The following is a 19,029-nucleotide window of genomic DNA, read 5'->3' on the forward strand; positions in this document are numbered from 1 at the left end:
ATAGAGCGATTAGTGATACACTTTCATTTTTATAACTTTATGTTTATATGCCGTAATAGAAAAAGAGAAACTACTGTGTCCTCAGTCGTTTCCTTTCGGTATAATCTACACTGGTACTAGTCAATATACACTCAATTAATCCTGTAACATTAGTCATGTTACGGGACATACGTGGCTTGCCGACTTGAATGAAGGATATTTTGACTTTGTATATAAAAAAATATATTACGAGGTCATATTGAACTATACGAGTCCGAATTATTATGTAATGGCGGTACTTCATTTCTTTTTAAAGGATAAAATATATAAAACACGTATTTTCACTTAGATTTTTAGCTCCATATCATATAATATTTATAAAAATATTTGAGTCGAACATTATTGACAAGAGCGATGCAATAACAGCTCTTCCGTTCATTGCTTTGTGAAAATGTAAATATATTGAAATAATATTATGTGGATGATGTCCTTGTTATAACTGTGAGTACACAAAATATTTAGTCACTGTTACGCAAACGCGCTAAATCATCGTATGTTACAGTTAATTTTGTTTTAATTAACGAAAACCCTTAAACTTTCAACAGATCCCCATAGAATCAATATACAGGTAAAAGTGTTAGATCAATTTGCTAAGTGCGACGTTATCGGAATAATAGGTGCCGTTGGCGTTAAAATCAAAAAGAGCCCATCGACGCTTTTGGGCAAGAGCACTTAACTTGATTACGTGCATTTGAAGCCCTACTGGTAAAAAGTATAAACTTCGCCTAAGAACGTATAGTGAAATAGAAATGCCATATGAATCGAATACATGTACAGAGTAAGTCTTTTAAAATTACTAAATTTAATTGTAAATATAGATATCTAATAAAGTTTTTCACATATAATAAATTATATCAGTTTTTAATAGTAAGCTCAAATGTACATAAAGTACATACATTTGAATAGAAAATAGAAGGTTTAAATCTGGGAAAGAAAATTTGAATTATCACTTGTTTAATTTGTTATTATGGTTCTGCAATTTTCTTACAACTCCTTTACTATCGTAAAGGAGTGGTAAGAAAATCTACATATTATGTCGAATTATATGCTAACACACACCAACCCACAGTAAAGCAGTTTGGTTGAATAAGTTCCTGTAACATTATAATAACTCTACCCTAAAAAAGATGCCAACACTTAGAAATGTACAAGTTATACTTACAATTAGTTGTAATAAAAAAAAGTTGATGAAATTTCTATAAGCTAATAACTCTGTAATATCAAAACTTGATAATAAAAAATATAAACAAAACTCCGTACTAGTAGGAAGAGGGTAGGCAGCACGTGCCGTGCGCCGCCGGTCGCCCGCACATGCACGCGGCTCACTACGCGGTAATTGTAGCATTATGAAAACGTCATCGTTTTTTTCTATTCAACAGCAACAACTAGTTTGATCTTTTAAAAAATTAAAATTATTTATTTTTTATTGTAATCATATGTTGTTTATGTTATGTTACTACCATAAGTGTATTAGTGCAGTTGAACCTATAAATTAAAAAAAATCGTGTTATCACTTTTAGTTGCAAATCTTTACAAAATAATATTTATAATAGTACTTTATTATTACAAGATAAAACAGTAGGTAGCTTGTAATGTCATGTAAATCCATTTGTCATTCCGATGATTTATATATATATATATATATATATATATATATATATATATATATATATATATATACTTTTATGAATGTTTCTTTGGCACAGCCACAAATTAACGTATTTATTGTAATTCCTTTGGTTTGCCTCCTGAATATGATTTGAGCTTTAGGCCCGCCTTTTGTGCTATATAATTTTTCCTTAATGAAAAAATAATTAAATAAATAAAAAGGTCGACCCCAAATAAAATACCAACCAATGTCTAATACCACAACATAAATAAAATAAATTTTATTAAAACTTCATGAATAAGTGGTCTAATAACTATATTATTAATGTGCTATAATAAAACAATTTTTATAGATCTCGTTAAAGTAGCTAATGTAAAAGATATTTCCACGAATTAAAAAAAAAACTTAGTTTACTATATATTTTTTATATATTTTTTAAATATTTTTCTTGTATTATCTAGTAGCCTATCTTTTTAATCGTACCTTCCAGAGCCTTATTTCTCGCTAGCAATGCAAGCAGAACATCGGGTGGCGGTGGATCCAAAGGATGCATAGCCTCCAGCGTGGGGTCCATGGAGCTTTCAAGAAGCTTTCGCCCAACATTCACTTCACAGAAAACAGTATCCTTATATCAAATTTGTTCGATAATCACAAAGCATTAATCCTTCTACACGACACCACAACATCCCGTAGTAGTCACGGCTTAAGAGTCTTACACACGCACCTTTTCATAATTGAAGCATGAAAGAAGTGCAGCGGTCGTCGCGGCGGATAAAGGCTTGGCCCACGTGGCAGCGCCGCCCACGCCCGCCCCTGCCTCGCTTTCGCCGCGCCCTCCCATTGAGAAGTAATTTTTCACCCCCTGAATCTGATAAACCCCCGGGCCCGGGGTGACGAGGGGCTCCCCCGCCCCGAACTAATTTTCCCGAGTCGTACGACACACCCCCCGTGCTTACATCCATCTACAATATTACTCTAGCGCGTTATACTGTTCACGGGGCACTTCGTTCCTACTTATCTCGTACCGAAGCGAAGAAAGGGAATTTTGAAATTATAACAGACTTTTGTAATTCGCATTTAGTACTCGTTTCGTATGTTTATTTCGAGATAATAAGATGTTTGAGAGAAACCTGTATATATATTAAAAACCTTTTTAAATAATCAATAAAGCATTGAATCTTTTTTATACAAAAATGTTAATGTTACATTCAATTTATTAAAAAAATATATATTTTTATTTACTTAACGCAATATACGAACTATTTAAAAGCATATATGTTTTTTTTTACTGTTAACTCTAAAGTTTTTATGTCTATATCATAACAAAACAGTACTGTTGAAGTTTGTAGTATAAATCATTATTTTAATATATTAATTTGGAATAAATTTATTTTAATATAATTATAATATTATAATAATGTCTATATGTGATTCCTACAACCCTGATGATGTTTTTAAAAGATTTAAAGTTGTAGAATTTCCGATCTCTTTTGTAGGACTATCTACAACTCTTGAATTGGATGTTGAAGTCGATCTTGACACATCTGCTTATCTGAAAACACTATGTGAAGGACGTTTAATGGTAATATATAATTATATAACTAAGCATTGAAATTTTAATTTTATATAATTTAACGTCAGAGAGCCAACATAAATAACGATATGTACACGATATGTTATTTACTTGAGATTTTATAATCTATTATTTCTAAACGTTTTTTTTTCAGAAATTTGATGACGCCTATGAAATTTCTGCCGCACATAGGGCGTTTAATATAATGTATAAAAATAGCCACACGATTGAAATAACGTTTATACCTAAAAACGAATGTATAACGAAAGCAAAATACGATAAACAATTTGATAACAGATTTGTATTTGATTTACGTTTAATAAAAGTCGATGGAAGTAGATGTTGTTATGATGAACTTCATTCCGAAATTGGTAGATATTATATTAGTGGTCAATTTGAATATCCACATATACACCACACCCCAGAAAACGTAAATTTTGGAGATGTCATTATAAATACTAAGAAAACAAAATGTATAAGAATACAGAATGAATCGATGTTGGGTGCAAAGATGCAATACGTTAGAATTCCTGGCATTAATTTAGACACCGAAACGTTTACAATATACCCAAATACGTCAAAAAAAATAGCCATAACAATAAAATCCACATGTCTTAAATTAAAAAATAACATAACATTTAGAATAATTAATCCACACGACGTATTTAAAGAATCGTCAGACAAAAATTGTATAACTTATACTGTTAATTTTAATATAAAAGTAATTTATAAAAAGACCTTGAAACAAATACAAATTGAATCATTGCATAAATTGAAGGAATTAAATCCAACCTATACATACACAGACAAGGAATTGTTAAGGCATAATGAAAGAAATAAACTAGCACTAAATTATCTTAAAATGTCTAAAATGTTATATGAAAAAATACCTATTTTAGAAAAGTACACTACCGACAAAGACAAATGTTATACAATACAATCAAAGGGCATTAAAGAAAACAATTTTTGTCAAACTACCCAAGAAACACCCTCAACATACGACCTATTCCAAATAAGATTAATTCCTTTTACTATAAATTTTGGAAGAGTCGGTGCATCAACTTATGGGGAACATAATCTCATAATTGATAATAATACGAAATTCAATATATTAGTGGAATTCTTCAAAGATAAGTATATACTTTACTCAGACGAAAAAAAAGTGACATTAAAAATGAGAGTTAAATCTTTTGTAAAAGCCAATGTTACAATATTTTGCTTGGCACATATGGAAGGGACATTTTTGCGTTCATTTAAATACACTATAAATGAAAAATATCACAGAGATCACCCATATACCTTACAAATTAGCAATCCAACCTTAGTGGTAAATGAAAAAAGTTTAAAGTTTGGTATGGTTACAACAGAAACATTCGTAGTTTCGGTTCCTATTAGAATTTATAATAATTATAATATACCCGTTGACTTTAAGTGGGATGAATTACAGCCGGATACACCTTTTGAAATAATACCAAATGCTGGAACTATACCACGACACACGTGTAGATTATGTGAAGTGCAATATATATGCAAGCCCAATAAAACAAAAACACATGAAGTTGAATTATTATCAATAAGTAAAATTACAAGAACTATACCTTTTGAACTTAGCGTTGTTACTCGTAAGCTGTCGATCAAATTTTTACAGACGGCCGTAACATTTAGAGACATTGCTTTAAATTTAGAAACTGTTGAAAACGTTAAGCTTGAGAACTCATCAAGAGAAATCGCTCTTTTTCATGTTGTGGAGCCATTAATTCAAGGATTAAAGATAGAACCAATGTGTGGTACCATTCGTCCAAAAATAGTGATGGTGTTCGATATAGTTGTGAAAATTCCATGCATTCTTGAATTTAATTTTGATATATATATAAAGATAAATAATAAAGAAAATGTCATCTTACCGGTAAGTGGGAATGTCGTGGAACCAAAAATAATAATACACCCTAAAAATATTTACATGCCCCGAATACCTTGTAATATGATTACCTTTGTACCGATAACATTTCAAAATTTAAGTACATTAAGAACAGTTGTTGAAGTACTGGATACAGGCGATGAGAATATATTTGACGTATATGTAATGCAAGGGAATGAAAGAAAGAGAATATTTACTTTCAATTTAGATGGTGGCCAGTCAAAAACAGTGTATATAAAAGTATACGACATATTTCGAAGAGAATATGAAATGTATATACCGTTTAGAATAAATGGGTTATTAGGGCCACCTAATCAAAACTTGTGCTCAACTGAACTTCGGCATTATATAGAAGACTATGAAAAGTAAGTCATTTTATCAATATTACAATCAAAGTTTTTTTTAAATAATACACTTTTATGTATTTATTTTAGATCATATGAAAATAATCCGAAAATAAAAATAAAAAGTACTAATAAAGATATTTGTTATTGTCGAATAACAGGAGTAATAACAGTACCTTGGATAAATTTTTCCGTCGATAAGTTTGAGATGAATTACGTTCAAAATGTTGAAAATTCTATGGATTTTACTATGACTAATGTATCTAAATATTGCTTACCGATAACAATTGTGATCTCAAAACTGTCACCAATATTTACATTAGATATACATAGGATAGAAGATAATGAGATTTTTATAAATGAAAATCAAATTAAATTCGAATTAAATATTGGAAAATCAGCTAATTTCACATTAAAATTTCAACCAAAAGCTCATGGTCGATTCGTCTCAACGGCTTTATTATACTTGGACAAAGTTATGACTATACCATACTACAACTTAACTTTTATCGGAAAAAGACAAATCCCGGATATGTATCCTGATACGTACAAAATTATTTTTCCTCCGTGTTCAGTAGGTTCAAAATTAAGTAAAATGCTAACATTAAAAATGGACGGTCAATCAACGAAAGAGTTATTTTCATGTTCTTCTAAAGAAGAACCAAATCTAACAGTGGAAATAATTGACTCAAAAATTGAATTAGAAAACGAAACATATTATACTTATGTTTCAGTAAAAGTTTCAGTTTCCTGTCAGACAACTTATGTTCAAAATATTACTTTGTATTTTCAACACAATAACGTCTCATGTTGTGAAGTAGAAGTTTGTTTTTGCTTCACTTACTGTCCTTTAACTTTACATACTCAATTTTTAGTTAAAGCCGAAGAAAATTCATACCCTTATTTTCCTTTAAAAACCCAATATGAAATTTATAATTACATGGAAGTCTGCTGTTCATTCCTTGAAAAATGGATGTTTCAACAAGGATTTCGAAGAGATTTATATCCCATAATACCAGATACGTTTCATGCTATTTCAGCATCTATATCAACTCAATCAGGCGGCGCCAAATCAAAAGGAATTAATGTTTCGTATTTAAATTTTGTTCGGAGAATTGCAGGGCCACTAATGAAACACATACGTAAAATATCGTTAGTTATTTAAATAGTTTTTTGTTTAGATTGCTTTTAAGATAGTGATGTTTTTTTTAAATATTCAACATTATTTTTAGAGTAGTTGGCATGGACGAGTCATTTAAATGTGTTAAAGAAATTCATGACACTTATCGGGAAATACTAATATTACTTAGATCTCGTGGAGCAAATGTAGTGGCCTTACAAGCGAGGTTTTTGCTAAGCTATGATCAATTTGCTATATATTCTGATAATACGACCTCACGGTGCAATGCTGATATCATTTTAACGCAACAGCTACTAGCCGATGTTGTACTTTTTAATAGATTAAATAAACAAAGTTGGATAGATTTAATTCTTCAAAGTTATAAAGTGTTTGTGATGGACAGTTGCTTTTTTGAATGCGTTTGTATGAGTATGCAACCAAGAGATATTTTGAAAATTATAACAGACTGGTATAATGAAAACATTTTATTACAACATGAAAAACTTTGTGGTAAAGGTAAAAATCCGAAAAATATCACCAATATAACAACAGATTTAGCAGATGGCATAGCATTAATATCAACTATTTTGAGTTATTGTCCGTTTATGGAAGAACATTTTCAATTATTTTGTGACGATTGCAATAACTGTGAAGAAAATACCATTATTAACAATGCTTGTCTTATAATTGAAGCCATTAATATTTTAAAACTTTATTTTCCACTGAGTAGCAAAGATTTTTTACACCCAAACTTTTTAGTTATGCTATTTTTGTCTATACATTTATACGTAACACTGCCCATGTTTAAGACAAAAGATCTGGTTGAGTTCAATCCTCCTCTTCTAAGAAGTTCTTCAAGACTGTTAGCTATTAGTCCTTCGAATCAAGAATCATTAATATTTAATTATATTATATTAAATAATATGAAAAGTAATTTCACTGTAGAAAAGATGTCTTCCGCTGACAGTGGTAAAAAAATATATCTCAGTGTTAAATATACAGCTAATTTTGTTGCAAAAGAGACAGCAGTACTTCTCGTGCATGGTTTTAATAAAACAAGAATATTCGATACGTATATTATTTTCATTCTCACTGGACATGCAGGATCGCTCTATCCTATACGGAAGTGTAAAGTAACGGGACCGTTGTATAGACCAAATAAAGTAGATGTTTTGGTAGCATCTCCATTTGCCGTAAATGCTGTGTATAAATTATATTTGACTGATACTGAACCTACAATCCCGGTAAACTTTGAAAAAGATATTCACCCCAAGTTTTGCATAAGCCGACTTTACCTTATTGACCAGGAAATTACTTTAAGTGGCATACCTAAAGAAAGTGGACAAGAAGTTCTAGAACACAAATTGTATTTTCAAATTGTTTGTCTTAGCACTCAAATCGAAAATTCATGGTTATGGTTCAGAAGTGATATTGGTGAATTTTTTATCCGTATAACTACGCAACCTCGTTGGGATTTAGCTATAGATACTTTACAAGTAAAGGTTCAAACATGGCCTATGGATCCTTGTACTTGCGGAGAATCTTGTGAGTGTTACCGAACAACTGCCGTGATGGTTCCTCACCGAAACGAGTTAATGGTTAAATCGTTACGCTATGCATTGCTTGAGCAAGCGTCAGATGTAATGATTCAAGTTTTTGATCGACTAATAGGTATGATATTTAATTTTTCAACAAGTCTAAATTGAATTTAGTACAAAATTTAATATGTATAAATATATATTTTTTACTTAATCACGTCTTGTTTTAGAAACTGCTACAGGAAAGATTATCTTAGGAATGCTTTTAAAAGAAGGCGGTTCAAATTTATCAGAAGTGCAACACATTTTAAGAAGCGAAGTTACCTTCCGTATCACCTCTAAAACACTATTTCCAAGACTCGAAAAAGTAACTTTAACTCAACATACAAGCGCCTTTCTAGCGCTACCTGTGACTATACCGGCAAAAGACAAATCGGAGAAATACTCCATTACACTAACATCTGAGTGCGGAATGGACATACGTACTTATAGAATTATTTTTATTGAATCTTATAGCGAATAATAAAAAAGGAAATGTATTTTAATACATTCCATAACAGCGTGCATAATTCTAAATTTGTAATTCAATTATATATATACTTTAACAATAATAGAAAACTAACCTTGAAAATGCAGTTATCATTTCGTAGCATTTGACGTGTTTTAGTATTATAAAAATTACTTCCCGGTCGAACATTATCACATTGGTACAATTACTTCATAGTAATTTGTTCCTTATTTATTAATCAAATTTAATGACACTTGTAATTTGACTTCGTAAATAAATCATATTTAAAAACTATACAACTAAGTTATATATTTCATAATATTTTTGTTCTTGAGCAATATAGAACAATTTACAACAATAAAACATTATTCTGAGAATATTATTATGCGTGAAATAAAGTCGATATATATAATAAATATAATTCAAAGGTTAAGAACAAAACTCCCCATAGAAGAAGTGTCACTTTCACCTGCTTGTACATAATCTAAAATGCAATCAATCTATCTATATATCAAAATAAATACCAGCCTTACTTATAAAGGCTGCTTATCCAGTGATGAACAATGCTGTGTCTTCTTCAGACGATTATCAAATCAATAATAACAGAAAGAGCGAAATCGCTGTTGTAACTAAACAGCCGCTATGTAACTTTATAAGGCCGTAAATTTCTATCAATTCTTAACTAGTTGGCCACACCCATTTAAATCACAATCATTTCGAACATATGTAAAAATAATCTAACCAAGCTCAATATTTTAATATAATTTTAAAGATCTATAATTTAATTTAAAGTCACTGACGTACTTACACACATAAACAATAAGTCTCTCACATAACTGACACAACACGTACAAGCGCATATTCATACACACAACTCGTGCTCACTCAATTCTAAATATTGCATGTTAATTTAATATTGTTTTTTAATTTCATTGTAATATTTTGTTTACTTAATGAGGAAGATCTGGTATCCTGAATTGCAAGTTTTTTAAAACTTAATTCAAGATTTAGCCAACACTAGTATAAATTGATGCCTTTTCTAATAACAAAATAGTCTGTTAAACCGTAACGTAATGAAATATATTTTATATTAGTGATATTTATTTAATATGATCTCTATTGAACAAGTTTATTAAATTGATCTAAACGTCAACACTAATCAAAATCAGTTATTGGGTTTTTTGGTCAAGTTTTTTTTAGCAGCAGGTCGTAATTAAGAAAACTTAAACTGTTATAATTTCCTGCATCAGAAAGCAGAAAGCGCGTTGGTACTGCACCTTATTCTTGTCCAGTGAAGTCCCCTCAGATAATAAGTGTGAGTGAATTTAAATGCATCCATATATACCAACGCTTGTGCGCTGTACTACTTACTATGTACACTATTCTATCTCCCGGTCACATAGCTATATTACGTGAGATGACATCCTAGGCTGAAAATCGGATATGAGGTCATTATTATTTTATTTATACGAGTAAATTGATTAAAATTTCCTTTAATGGTACTACCATTTCTCAATTTCCTTATAAAAATTATGTTTACTAGAGTGCGGAAACAGTATTACCCCAGGGCCAATAACTTCTGGTATTAAAGAGATGTCGGTACCACCGCGCATCGTCTGTCGCCTTGACCGAACCACTTAGCCACGCTCGTCCAAGCGGCAACTGTCTGAGTTTAAATAAGCTATTGCTGACCTTTCCGTTTTGTTTCCCATTATTTGTTCATCCATACCCATAATTTGTTCAGCCAACTATAGCTTCCTTAGCCCATTTTATTACATAAGCTGATGTTTAAAAATGTTGTAAACAGGACTTTTATTATTCAAATAATATCACATATTTTTTTATATAACAATAACAATCTTCATGCATGAGTTTTGGAATAAAGATACTGTTGAAAAGTAGCAGTTTAAAATACCTCAAATTAAAAATAAAATGTAACAATGTCTTTACATTGCAAGCATTATTTATAAGTAAAATATTAATATTAGCAATGACCATACGGAAAGTCAAATTAACTACTCAGCCTCGCGTTAATCTTAAATTACCTAGACATAAGTGAGTTATCTACCTACATTAATGTTAATCCTTAATCGTTTAAACAATATTGTAAGTAAACGATTACTCCTAGATATATATGATTATACATTAAGCATATATTTATAAAGATGAAAGTATTAAATATAACACCTAACTAAATAACCAAAACAAAAATAAACCAAATTATAATTCTACCTGTAAGTTATTTTAAATTATAATTCTACCGTCAAACACAATAATACTAAGTATTGTTGTGTTTGACGGTAGAATATGAAAATTATTAATCAGAAACTTGTAATCAGATATACTTGCACATCCGACACGACCGGAGAGAGTTCAGGCGCGGAACCAACGATATCTTATTTAAATAATTGCTTTACGATGTATCGAAGTGTAAACATGAAGGCGGACGAGCATATGGGCCACCTGATGGTAAGTGGTCACCAACGCTCTTAGACATTGGCATTGTAAGAAATGTCAACCATCGCTTACATATCCAATGCGCCACCAACCTTGGGAACTAAGATTTTATGTCCCTTGTGCCTGTAATTATACTGGCTCACTCACCCTTCAAACCGGAACACAACAATACCAAGTACTGCTGTTTTGCGGTAGAATATCTGATGAGTGGGTGGTACCTACCCAGACGAGCTTGCACAAAGCTCTACCACCAGCTCTTTTATCGATTATTAGATAACAGTTTCGAAATTATATTCGGAAACTATGCCAAGGAAAAGGTCTACATTTTTATAAAATCGTTCCTGTACGGAACGGTGTACTAAGTCCTAATATCGTTGCTTAGCCTCCAATTTCTTTCCTCACAGTAAATGATCGTTGTTTTATTTACAAGCTTTATGTATTTATTTTAGATACATGCAGGTTTTCTCACGATGTTTTGCTTCACCGACGAGCACTAGATGAATTATAAATTAAGCACATCAAAATTCAGTGCTGCCGCCTGGCTTTGAACCAGGAATCAAAGGTTCACGAACTATTCATGCTTTGTAACCACTGGGGCATCTCGTTTCTAAATTCACTGAAAAGCGGCGTGGTAAAATAAGCTTTTAAAACTTCTCCTCGAAAGGAAGTGGAGGCCTAAGCCCAGCTGTGAGACATTTACATTCTATTACTTTATTTTACTTCTTAAAAACGCCAAGCAAAACATCAAAGACTATATAAAAATCAATCTTGTAAACTTTTTTAAAGTTGGTAACATTTAGTCTTACTCTCACTGCAACTTATTTATACGTAGTGTACGAATATGAAGGTGAAAGTAATAACGAAGATTTACATGTTGCAAATTTAAAAACAAAAATAAGATTTGTAAAACGCATACTTTGTGATATAGCTCTACGCCTATAATAGAAACCAACTCTTAATTGTTTGTAAATTGCTTCCTAATTTTAGTTTGAATTTTATATTGTATATAATATGTTTTTATAAGGAGAAATAAGGATTTATTTCGTTATATTTTATTTATTTCGTTATACATAAGAATCATGGAAAATTATGTTAAATGAAATTACGTTTTTTTTGTAAGTGTTATCAAATTGGTTAATATTGGAATAATATAATAATATTAAAATAAAAACTAGTTAATCATAGTTTTATTAATAATATACATATAGGTATTAAAAAATTGAGACACTGAAAACTAAAAGTTACAAGTATGACCTATGGTGAAAATGTTAAAGGTGGTAAAGATTATAAAATAACTTATGTAATTATAATTCGTTGCAAAAATAAATTAAAGCTTGTCTGTTTCCTTTGGACACTGAACTCGCGAATACAAACAATCGGTCGTAGAAAGCTGAGTAGCGCATATAAACGCGATCTCACAACCTGTTTCACCATTGTCTCTCTGAACGTCTCACGACTTCGAAGTGCCTTCGCTTCGTTTACTTAATCGTATAATATTATCCCTTAAAATAGTTTTGACTAAATTCTATATTAAACGCCTAATACGTAAAGGATATCAGGACTCGTGATTGCGTTTATCAAGTGAAGTGCATTATGGATTCCGGCCAATTCCGCGAGTGCGCTAAAGCGACGATAGAGATGTTGATTGATTATTACGAGAATATAAGTAATAGGTAATAATTTTTATTTATGTTATAAATTTCATGTTTTTAATTTCCTATGAAATAATTATCTTAATACGTTTTTAATCATTTAATCATCTTTTTTTTTTAATTTTCATAATCATCTTTTTTTTTCGTATTAAACTAAATTTTTTGCAATTTATTATGAAATAACACAATATTAACCTAAAGATAACACTTTGGGATCGAACAGGCGGCTACCGCAGCGCTAGACAGGCCAGTTATCGTTGAGCCAGTGTGGTTTTTAAATTGGGTTATTAGTTGTTAGAAAAGAATTATTTTTTTTACATTTTACCATGTACATTAATTCGTTCAAATGTTTTGCTTTTTATGTGACATGGATTTGAGAACGAACTCTACATTTAACAATAACAACCTGGATAATATACGTAGCGTACATAATTATGACGTTCTTTGACAACAATGAAATCTCGTCCTATTCATTGTGTTTATAAGCTTGAAATAATTCCGCTAATAATAATTACTGTAATTCTTATTACATAACTCAACAGCAATAATTTGTAATTATTATTATTTCTTGTTTCATAAATATTATTGCCGATTGATATTGAATAATTTTACTAAAATTTTCAACTCAAGAAAAATACTTTATAAACATACCGTACCGTAACAGCCTGTGAATGTCCCACTGCTGGGCTAAAGGCCTCCTCTCCTCTTTCTGAGAAGGTTTGGAGCTTATTCCACCACGCTGCTCCAATGCGGGTTTATAAACATATTACAAGCTTAATGTTTAGTGGAATCAAACTACTAATCAAACTACAAACTTAGCGAGCGCGAATCCCTTAACGCGAAATAATTTTTGGAGAAATTGGTAAACGTAACTTCTTTATATCGTTAAGTATAGTAGTATTAAATATATATATTTTTTAAGTTTTCATTATTTTTATTAGCGAAAGAAGATGATGTTCTATACATTTTCAGAAATTCGAATTTTTATTGAGATTCCGAATTTATATAAAGAAAAATTAGCTTCATTAATTTAAAGAAAAAGATCTTCTACAGATCACTTTTTTCAATCCTAACCAAATAAAATATTTGTAGCGTTAAATAGAAACGATATTATTTTTTGTGGAAAGTGTCGGTGTATATAAACATACCCATACATATTTTCTTACTTTATAGTTCCTTCTATATACCATAGAATAATAATTTATTTAAGTAAACAAAACAAGGAATATGAATACAAGTTATAATATAATTGTATAATAACAGTAACATGATATATAATAACAGTTCTCGTCCGTAAATCTCTTTCTATTTATTTTCCTGATATAAATCGGAGGTCAGCTTATTACTTTAATCCAGATCGGACGACCTAAGCACCCATTGAACTAAGGAGTATTTAATATTTATTACTGAAATAGACTAATTATTACCCGGCTTTTAATGGCCCTTCTTTATTTTAACAATTATCAACAAGATGCGATAGCAACAATACGAACAAAATCAAGCCCTACTTTTCGTACACAATATTCTCAACGTTGATATTTAAGAGATTTTTGACAATATTAGATAATAGTTATTTTCCGCAGAAATGTTTTACCTTCAGTGGAGCCCGGGTATCTCATGAAATTATTACCAGAAAATGCACCTGAGGAACCTGAGGATTGGAAAACTGTACTTAAAGACTTCTACGAAAAGGTTTTACCCGGTGTAAGTTAAGTTTAAAATGCTTTTTATAATTTTGCAAACTGTCTGAATATCATTTTAGTATAGTTATCATAATAGTACTAAAGGTTCGTTGTAAGGATGAAACTATTATAATCATCAAACGATACTGGCAATCTGTATTTATTATAGCCGAAATAGGCGTAAAATTACAAAGACATCAGTTAAAGAATGAAAATGAATAAATAGAGGAGGATAAAAATTTAATTAAAGTAATGATGTTTGTCGTAGGTAACGCATTGGAATTCTCCGCATTTTCATGCCTATTATCCCACTGGTTGTTCGTACGCCAGTATTATTGGAAATCTTCTCAGCGATGGATTAGGAGTTATAGGACTTACCTGGGTAAGGAATATTTTTTAGCTAAATAATATTTAGTTTTATTTTTCCGGTATAGCATTACTAGAATACTTAATCGGACTAAACAATGCAGTGCTTTTGTAGTTATTTACTCATCCAGTCTTCAAACTGATTTTGTTCGATCGATAATTTATTTATTTATATTTGACGTATAATTTATGAAGAAATTATACTATTCTTTTATCCTATCAAATGTTACATATTGTCAGCTTATTATGTACAATTCTTCAAGTTAATAAAAGCCAAGTTTCCTTTTGGTTTTTTTTATGTATCAATATTTATCTCAATTATACATAATTAGATGGCGAGTCCGGCGTGCACTGAACTAGAAGTTGTTACCATGAACTGGCTTGGCAAGCTGTTAGGTTTGCCAGAAGAATTTCTAAATTGTACAGATGGACCTGGGGGTGGAGTTATACAGGTATCTTAACCTGATCTAATTTATTTTCTTTTAAATTGACATATTTATTACATTTGAAACATACTATTCATAGAATGCTTGCATTAAACCATATTATGTATCCTATTAATTATTTTTTTTATTTCATTAAAGGGTTCTGCGAGCGAAGCGACACTCGTTGCTTTATTAGCCGCTAAAGATAAAATGGTTCGTACACTTACGCAAACCAATCCTGATTTAGATCTCGATATATTAAAAACTAAATTTGTCGCATATACGTCAAATCAGTGCAATTCTTCTGTAGAAAAGGCCGGCGTACTTGGATCTATGAAAATGAGGCTCTTGAAAAGTGATCCCAATGGTAAATTGCGAGGAGAAACATTAAAAAGAGCCTTTGAGGAAGATAAGGCCGAGGGTCTAATACCATGTTATGTTGTTGCAAATTTGGGTACTACAGGAATATGTGCCTTCGACCCTCTCTATGAATTGGGGCCAATATGCAACGAAGAGAATGTGTGGTTGCATGTTGACGCTGCCTACGCTGCATCAGCATTTGTGTGTCCAGAGTATAGACATTTAATGAAAGGCGTTGAATATGCCAATTCTTTTGTTGTTAATGCACATAAATGGCTTCTTGTAAATTTTGATTGTTCAGCTATGTGGGTTAAGGATTGTTATGACTTGATTTATGCATTTGACGTTCAACGCATGTATTTAGATGACTTAAAAACTACAGCTAAAATACCAGACTATAGACACTGGCAGATGCCACTAGGACGCAGATTTAGATCACTTAAATTGTGGACTGTTTTGAAAATGTATGGAGCTGATGGCATTCGGGACCATATAAGAAATCAAATAAGCTTAGCTCAACATTTTGCAAAATTAGTACGTTCAGATAATAGATTTATTGTCGAACCAGAACCTTCAATGGGACTTGTTTGCTTCAGACTCCAAGACGGTGATAACAACACGAAAAAGTTACTTCAAAATTTAACAGAAAAAAAAGAATTATTCATGGTCGCTTGCACGTATAGAAATCGTTATGTTATACGGTTTGTAGTATGCTCAAGACTTACAACAAAAGAACATATAGAAACGAGCTGGAATTTGATTAAAGCGGAAACGGATCGTTTGATTAGTCCAGACAAAATAAACGCTAAATCGCAATCAATTTCAACAATCGATCATTTAGAAAGTATCAATATCTGTGAAAAATCTAAGTGAATTTAATTAAATTGGAGTGGTAATATGGGAAAATGTTTAAGCTAGATTTATATGAGACTACACGTAGGTTTATAGGAAATTATAATATTTGTGTTGATTACAATTTTAAAAATTTTATTTTTACATAGCTGTTAATAAGTACGTGTTAAAAATAATAAATAATTCAGGAATTTGTCAATGTGTAAGAATAAAAATACTAACAATCTTCTATCGATTATGTGACAAAACAATACCAAAGTGTATTCTTATGAAAATTATTTAAATGAAAAACAACAATGACACAAGACATTTATATAACAAATCAACTACAAGCTTTTTATGTGTTTACCTATAGGTAAACAAATAAAAAGCTTGTAGTTATTGGTCAAAGGGCTTGCTGGGGGCGTTAAGGTATCAATAATATTTACCTTTATTTGCAAATATGTTTTTTCATATACTATGAACCAAGTATCTGAGATATATATCTAAGGTGTTTATTGCAAACGAGAGGGAAAATAAATCAATATTTTAAAAGATAGTTTATTCTGTTTATTAAAAGTTAAATCTACAATATTTCGTCATAATATAAAATATTAATTAAATTAGCTGACTAATCGTTTTGTCGTTTATTTTTAAGAATGCGTGTTTATGTATTGACTTTAAACAAAAACGATAAATAGTTATAGTGAAAATATATTATCTAATAAATGAATACAACATTTTACGAAACTGTGTTTTATTTAATTGTTAATTTTTATAAATGTGATGAGAATTATCTAAATGCAACTACAAGTTCCACTGACACAAATGCCATATGAATAGCCCTTTGGTAGGCAATGTTCTTGACAGCTAGCATATTCGGTCGCTTCTTCGTAGGGACATTTCACTCGGCCTGGTATCATGACATCTGAGAAATAGAAAATAAAAAAAATAAATTCAACTAAAAAATTTTCATTCATTCGAAAATATTGCATTATACCTACATGTCAAATTAGATATTTTAAATACAAAAAGCAAATCTTAATTCGTTCATATTATTCATCTAGATACTTAAATAGATAAATACCGTAGGGCCAATAAATTACAGATCGAAATAATTACACTTTTAAGTGTACCGTACAGTCAAGTCATCAATGCACTTTGAACTATGTGGTTTGGTGATGAAACAATAAACATGTCTCAGATATTTTGATTGTACAAGTTTTCCCATGATGTTTTCCTTTCCTATTAAGCTATAAAAACGAACTGTAATAATGGTTTCATTGTTCTTACAATAAACCGTTAATTAACAACGAAATTAACTTCATAAAATTATTTTACAAATAAATATACCTACAGTTAAATGCGCAATATGGTATAATAACATGCCAATCATCATTGTCATTTTTAATAAAATTGTACAAAACAAGAAAAATAAATACTTTGCCAAATAACTATCAAAATTAAACTCAGATTTAATTTCTAATGAACGATAAAATAATTGAATCGAGTATGATTATTTCATCTTCGCACTTAATATGTAAATATTGTCATGGGACTTTAAAAGAAGTTGTATTAAAAATATACACAATAATTGGACGGTGTACAAAAATTGGGAAAAGTGTCACACCGCAGGTACATAGTATATATATAAACATTTCGTATTCTCACGATTTAAGCCTTCAAGTTTAATTATTTTTAAACTTGTATTAAAAATACATTTATATTTGAATAAATATGCAGATCGACTTACCGCCTACCGACTTGAAAATGAGTACATAGTAAATAAAACCCAGTTAATTGAAATTAGTTTTAGTTAAAGATAACAGAACATAAAATAAATAATACATTTAATGCTTACCTGAATCACTAAGAACTTGTAACGGGCTGCCTTTCACTGCAGACGACATTGTTTCGGGTAATTCCGACAATGTTTCCGTTTTCGCCACACTGCTGTCTCTTGGATACGCATCAGTATGTTGTATTAAATAAATAGAAAGGCCAATTAGGATAAAATGAATTCCCTTAAAACCCATTGTAAAACTATCTCAGTGCACACAAAATCAAAGAACACTTAATACGTGTAACTAATACGAAATGAGATTGCGTTTCTGTAAGGTCAATATAACTGCTTTCCTTAATATACCCACATGCATAACAATGAGTCACTTGCTTTAATTACTTATGACGCTATTTTGCTAATCACTGCTATGACAGAGTTACCGAGAAAAACTGTTTATACTCTTAACAATAATTGATTATTTATGTACTTATAGCTTTTAAGTAGGTAGTTAAGAAAAATAAAAAAAAAACAGTTCACATTTGTTTTTTTTAATTGAATATGTTTAAGCAAATAATAAACATACGATTTACTGAAACTGATCTAAGGTTATATAGAAAATAGGAAGGAATATATATTTTTCAAACACGCTTGTTTAGCCAAAGGTTCTCTGTGCTTATTTTATTTATGATTATGTTACTCTATGATTATTTCGATAAGGCCTCAATACAAATCGCAGAAATGTGAAAGAAAATTTTCTCGATTCCTAGATACGTAATAACCATTTATACATTTAGAAAGATACATTTTTCTATAAATTCTTACTC

The 19,029-nt window shown here is 30.5% G+C and overlaps 3 protein-coding genes across 3 annotated transcripts; 2 read left to right on the top strand and 1 right to left on the bottom strand.

The window, feature by feature from the left end:
* Positions 1-3,065: 3,065 nt before the first annotated feature.
* LOC126781115 (cilia and flagella-associated protein 47-like) lies at positions 3,066-8,649 on the top strand (the record flags this gene model as incomplete). Its single annotated transcript, XM_050505939.1, has 5 exons — positions 3,066-3,230; positions 3,376-5,504; positions 5,574-6,635; positions 6,716-8,274; positions 8,372-8,649. Coding segments are annotated over exons 1-5 (5,193 nt in total), but the record flags the coding sequence as incomplete, so codon positions are not given.
* A 3,903-nt stretch (positions 8,650-12,552) lies between these two features.
* On the top strand, positions 12,553-17,080 carry LOC126781437 (aromatic-L-amino-acid decarboxylase). Its single transcript, XM_050506422.1, has 5 exons — positions 12,553-12,779; positions 14,342-14,462; positions 14,709-14,822; positions 15,139-15,258; positions 15,391-17,080. Exons 1-5 carry the CDS (start codon positions 12,700-12,702, stop codon positions 16,462-16,464), a joined length of 1,509 nt encoding a protein of 502 aa, XP_050362379.1. The 5' UTR covers positions 12,553-12,699; the 3' UTR covers positions 16,465-17,080.
* A 40-nt stretch (positions 17,081-17,120) lies between these two features.
* LOC126781119 (uncharacterized) lies at positions 17,121-18,674 on the bottom strand. Its single transcript, XM_050505944.1, has 2 exons — positions 18,284-18,674; positions 17,121-17,350 (listed from the first exon to the last, which is right to left on the bottom strand). The coding sequence occupies exons 1-2, from the start codon at positions 18,456-18,458 to the stop codon at positions 17,220-17,222; spliced, it is 306 nt and encodes a 101-aa protein (XP_050361901.1). The 5' UTR covers positions 18,459-18,674; the 3' UTR covers positions 17,121-17,219.
* Between the last annotated feature and the right edge of the window lie 355 nt (positions 18,675-19,029).

Source organism: Nymphalis io, chromosome 3 (genome assembly GCF_905147045.1).
Source record: "Nymphalis io chromosome 3, ilAglIoxx1.1, whole genome shotgun sequence".
Classification (NCBI taxonomy): Eukaryota; Metazoa; Arthropoda; class Insecta; order Lepidoptera; family Nymphalidae; genus Nymphalis; species Nymphalis io.

What these genes read in the sequence shown, in the direction of transcription:
- LOC126781437 (XM_050506422.1), top strand. Translation starts at nt 12,700, where the DNA reads ATGGATTCCGGCCAATTCCGCGAGTGCGCTAAAGCGACGATAGAGATG. An exon ending in TACGAGAATATAAGTAATAG is followed by an intron (nt 12,780 to 14,341) that starts GTAATAATTTTT and finishes TATTTTCCGCAG; the next exon opens with AAATGTTTTACCTTCAGTGG. An exon ending in CTGGGGGTGGAGTTATACAG is followed by an intron (nt 15,259 to 15,390) that starts GTATCTTAACCT and finishes ATTTCATTAAAG; the next exon opens with GGTTCTGCGAGCGAAGCGAC.
- LOC126781119 (XM_050505944.1), bottom strand. Translation starts at nt 18,458, where the DNA reads ATGGGTTTTAAGGGAATTCATTTTATCCTAATTGGCCTTTCTATTTAT. An exon ending in ACAAGTTCTTAGTGATTCAG is followed by an intron (nt 17,351 to 18,283) that starts GTAAGCATTAAA and finishes TCTATTTCTCAG; the next exon opens with ATGTCATGATACCAGGCCGA.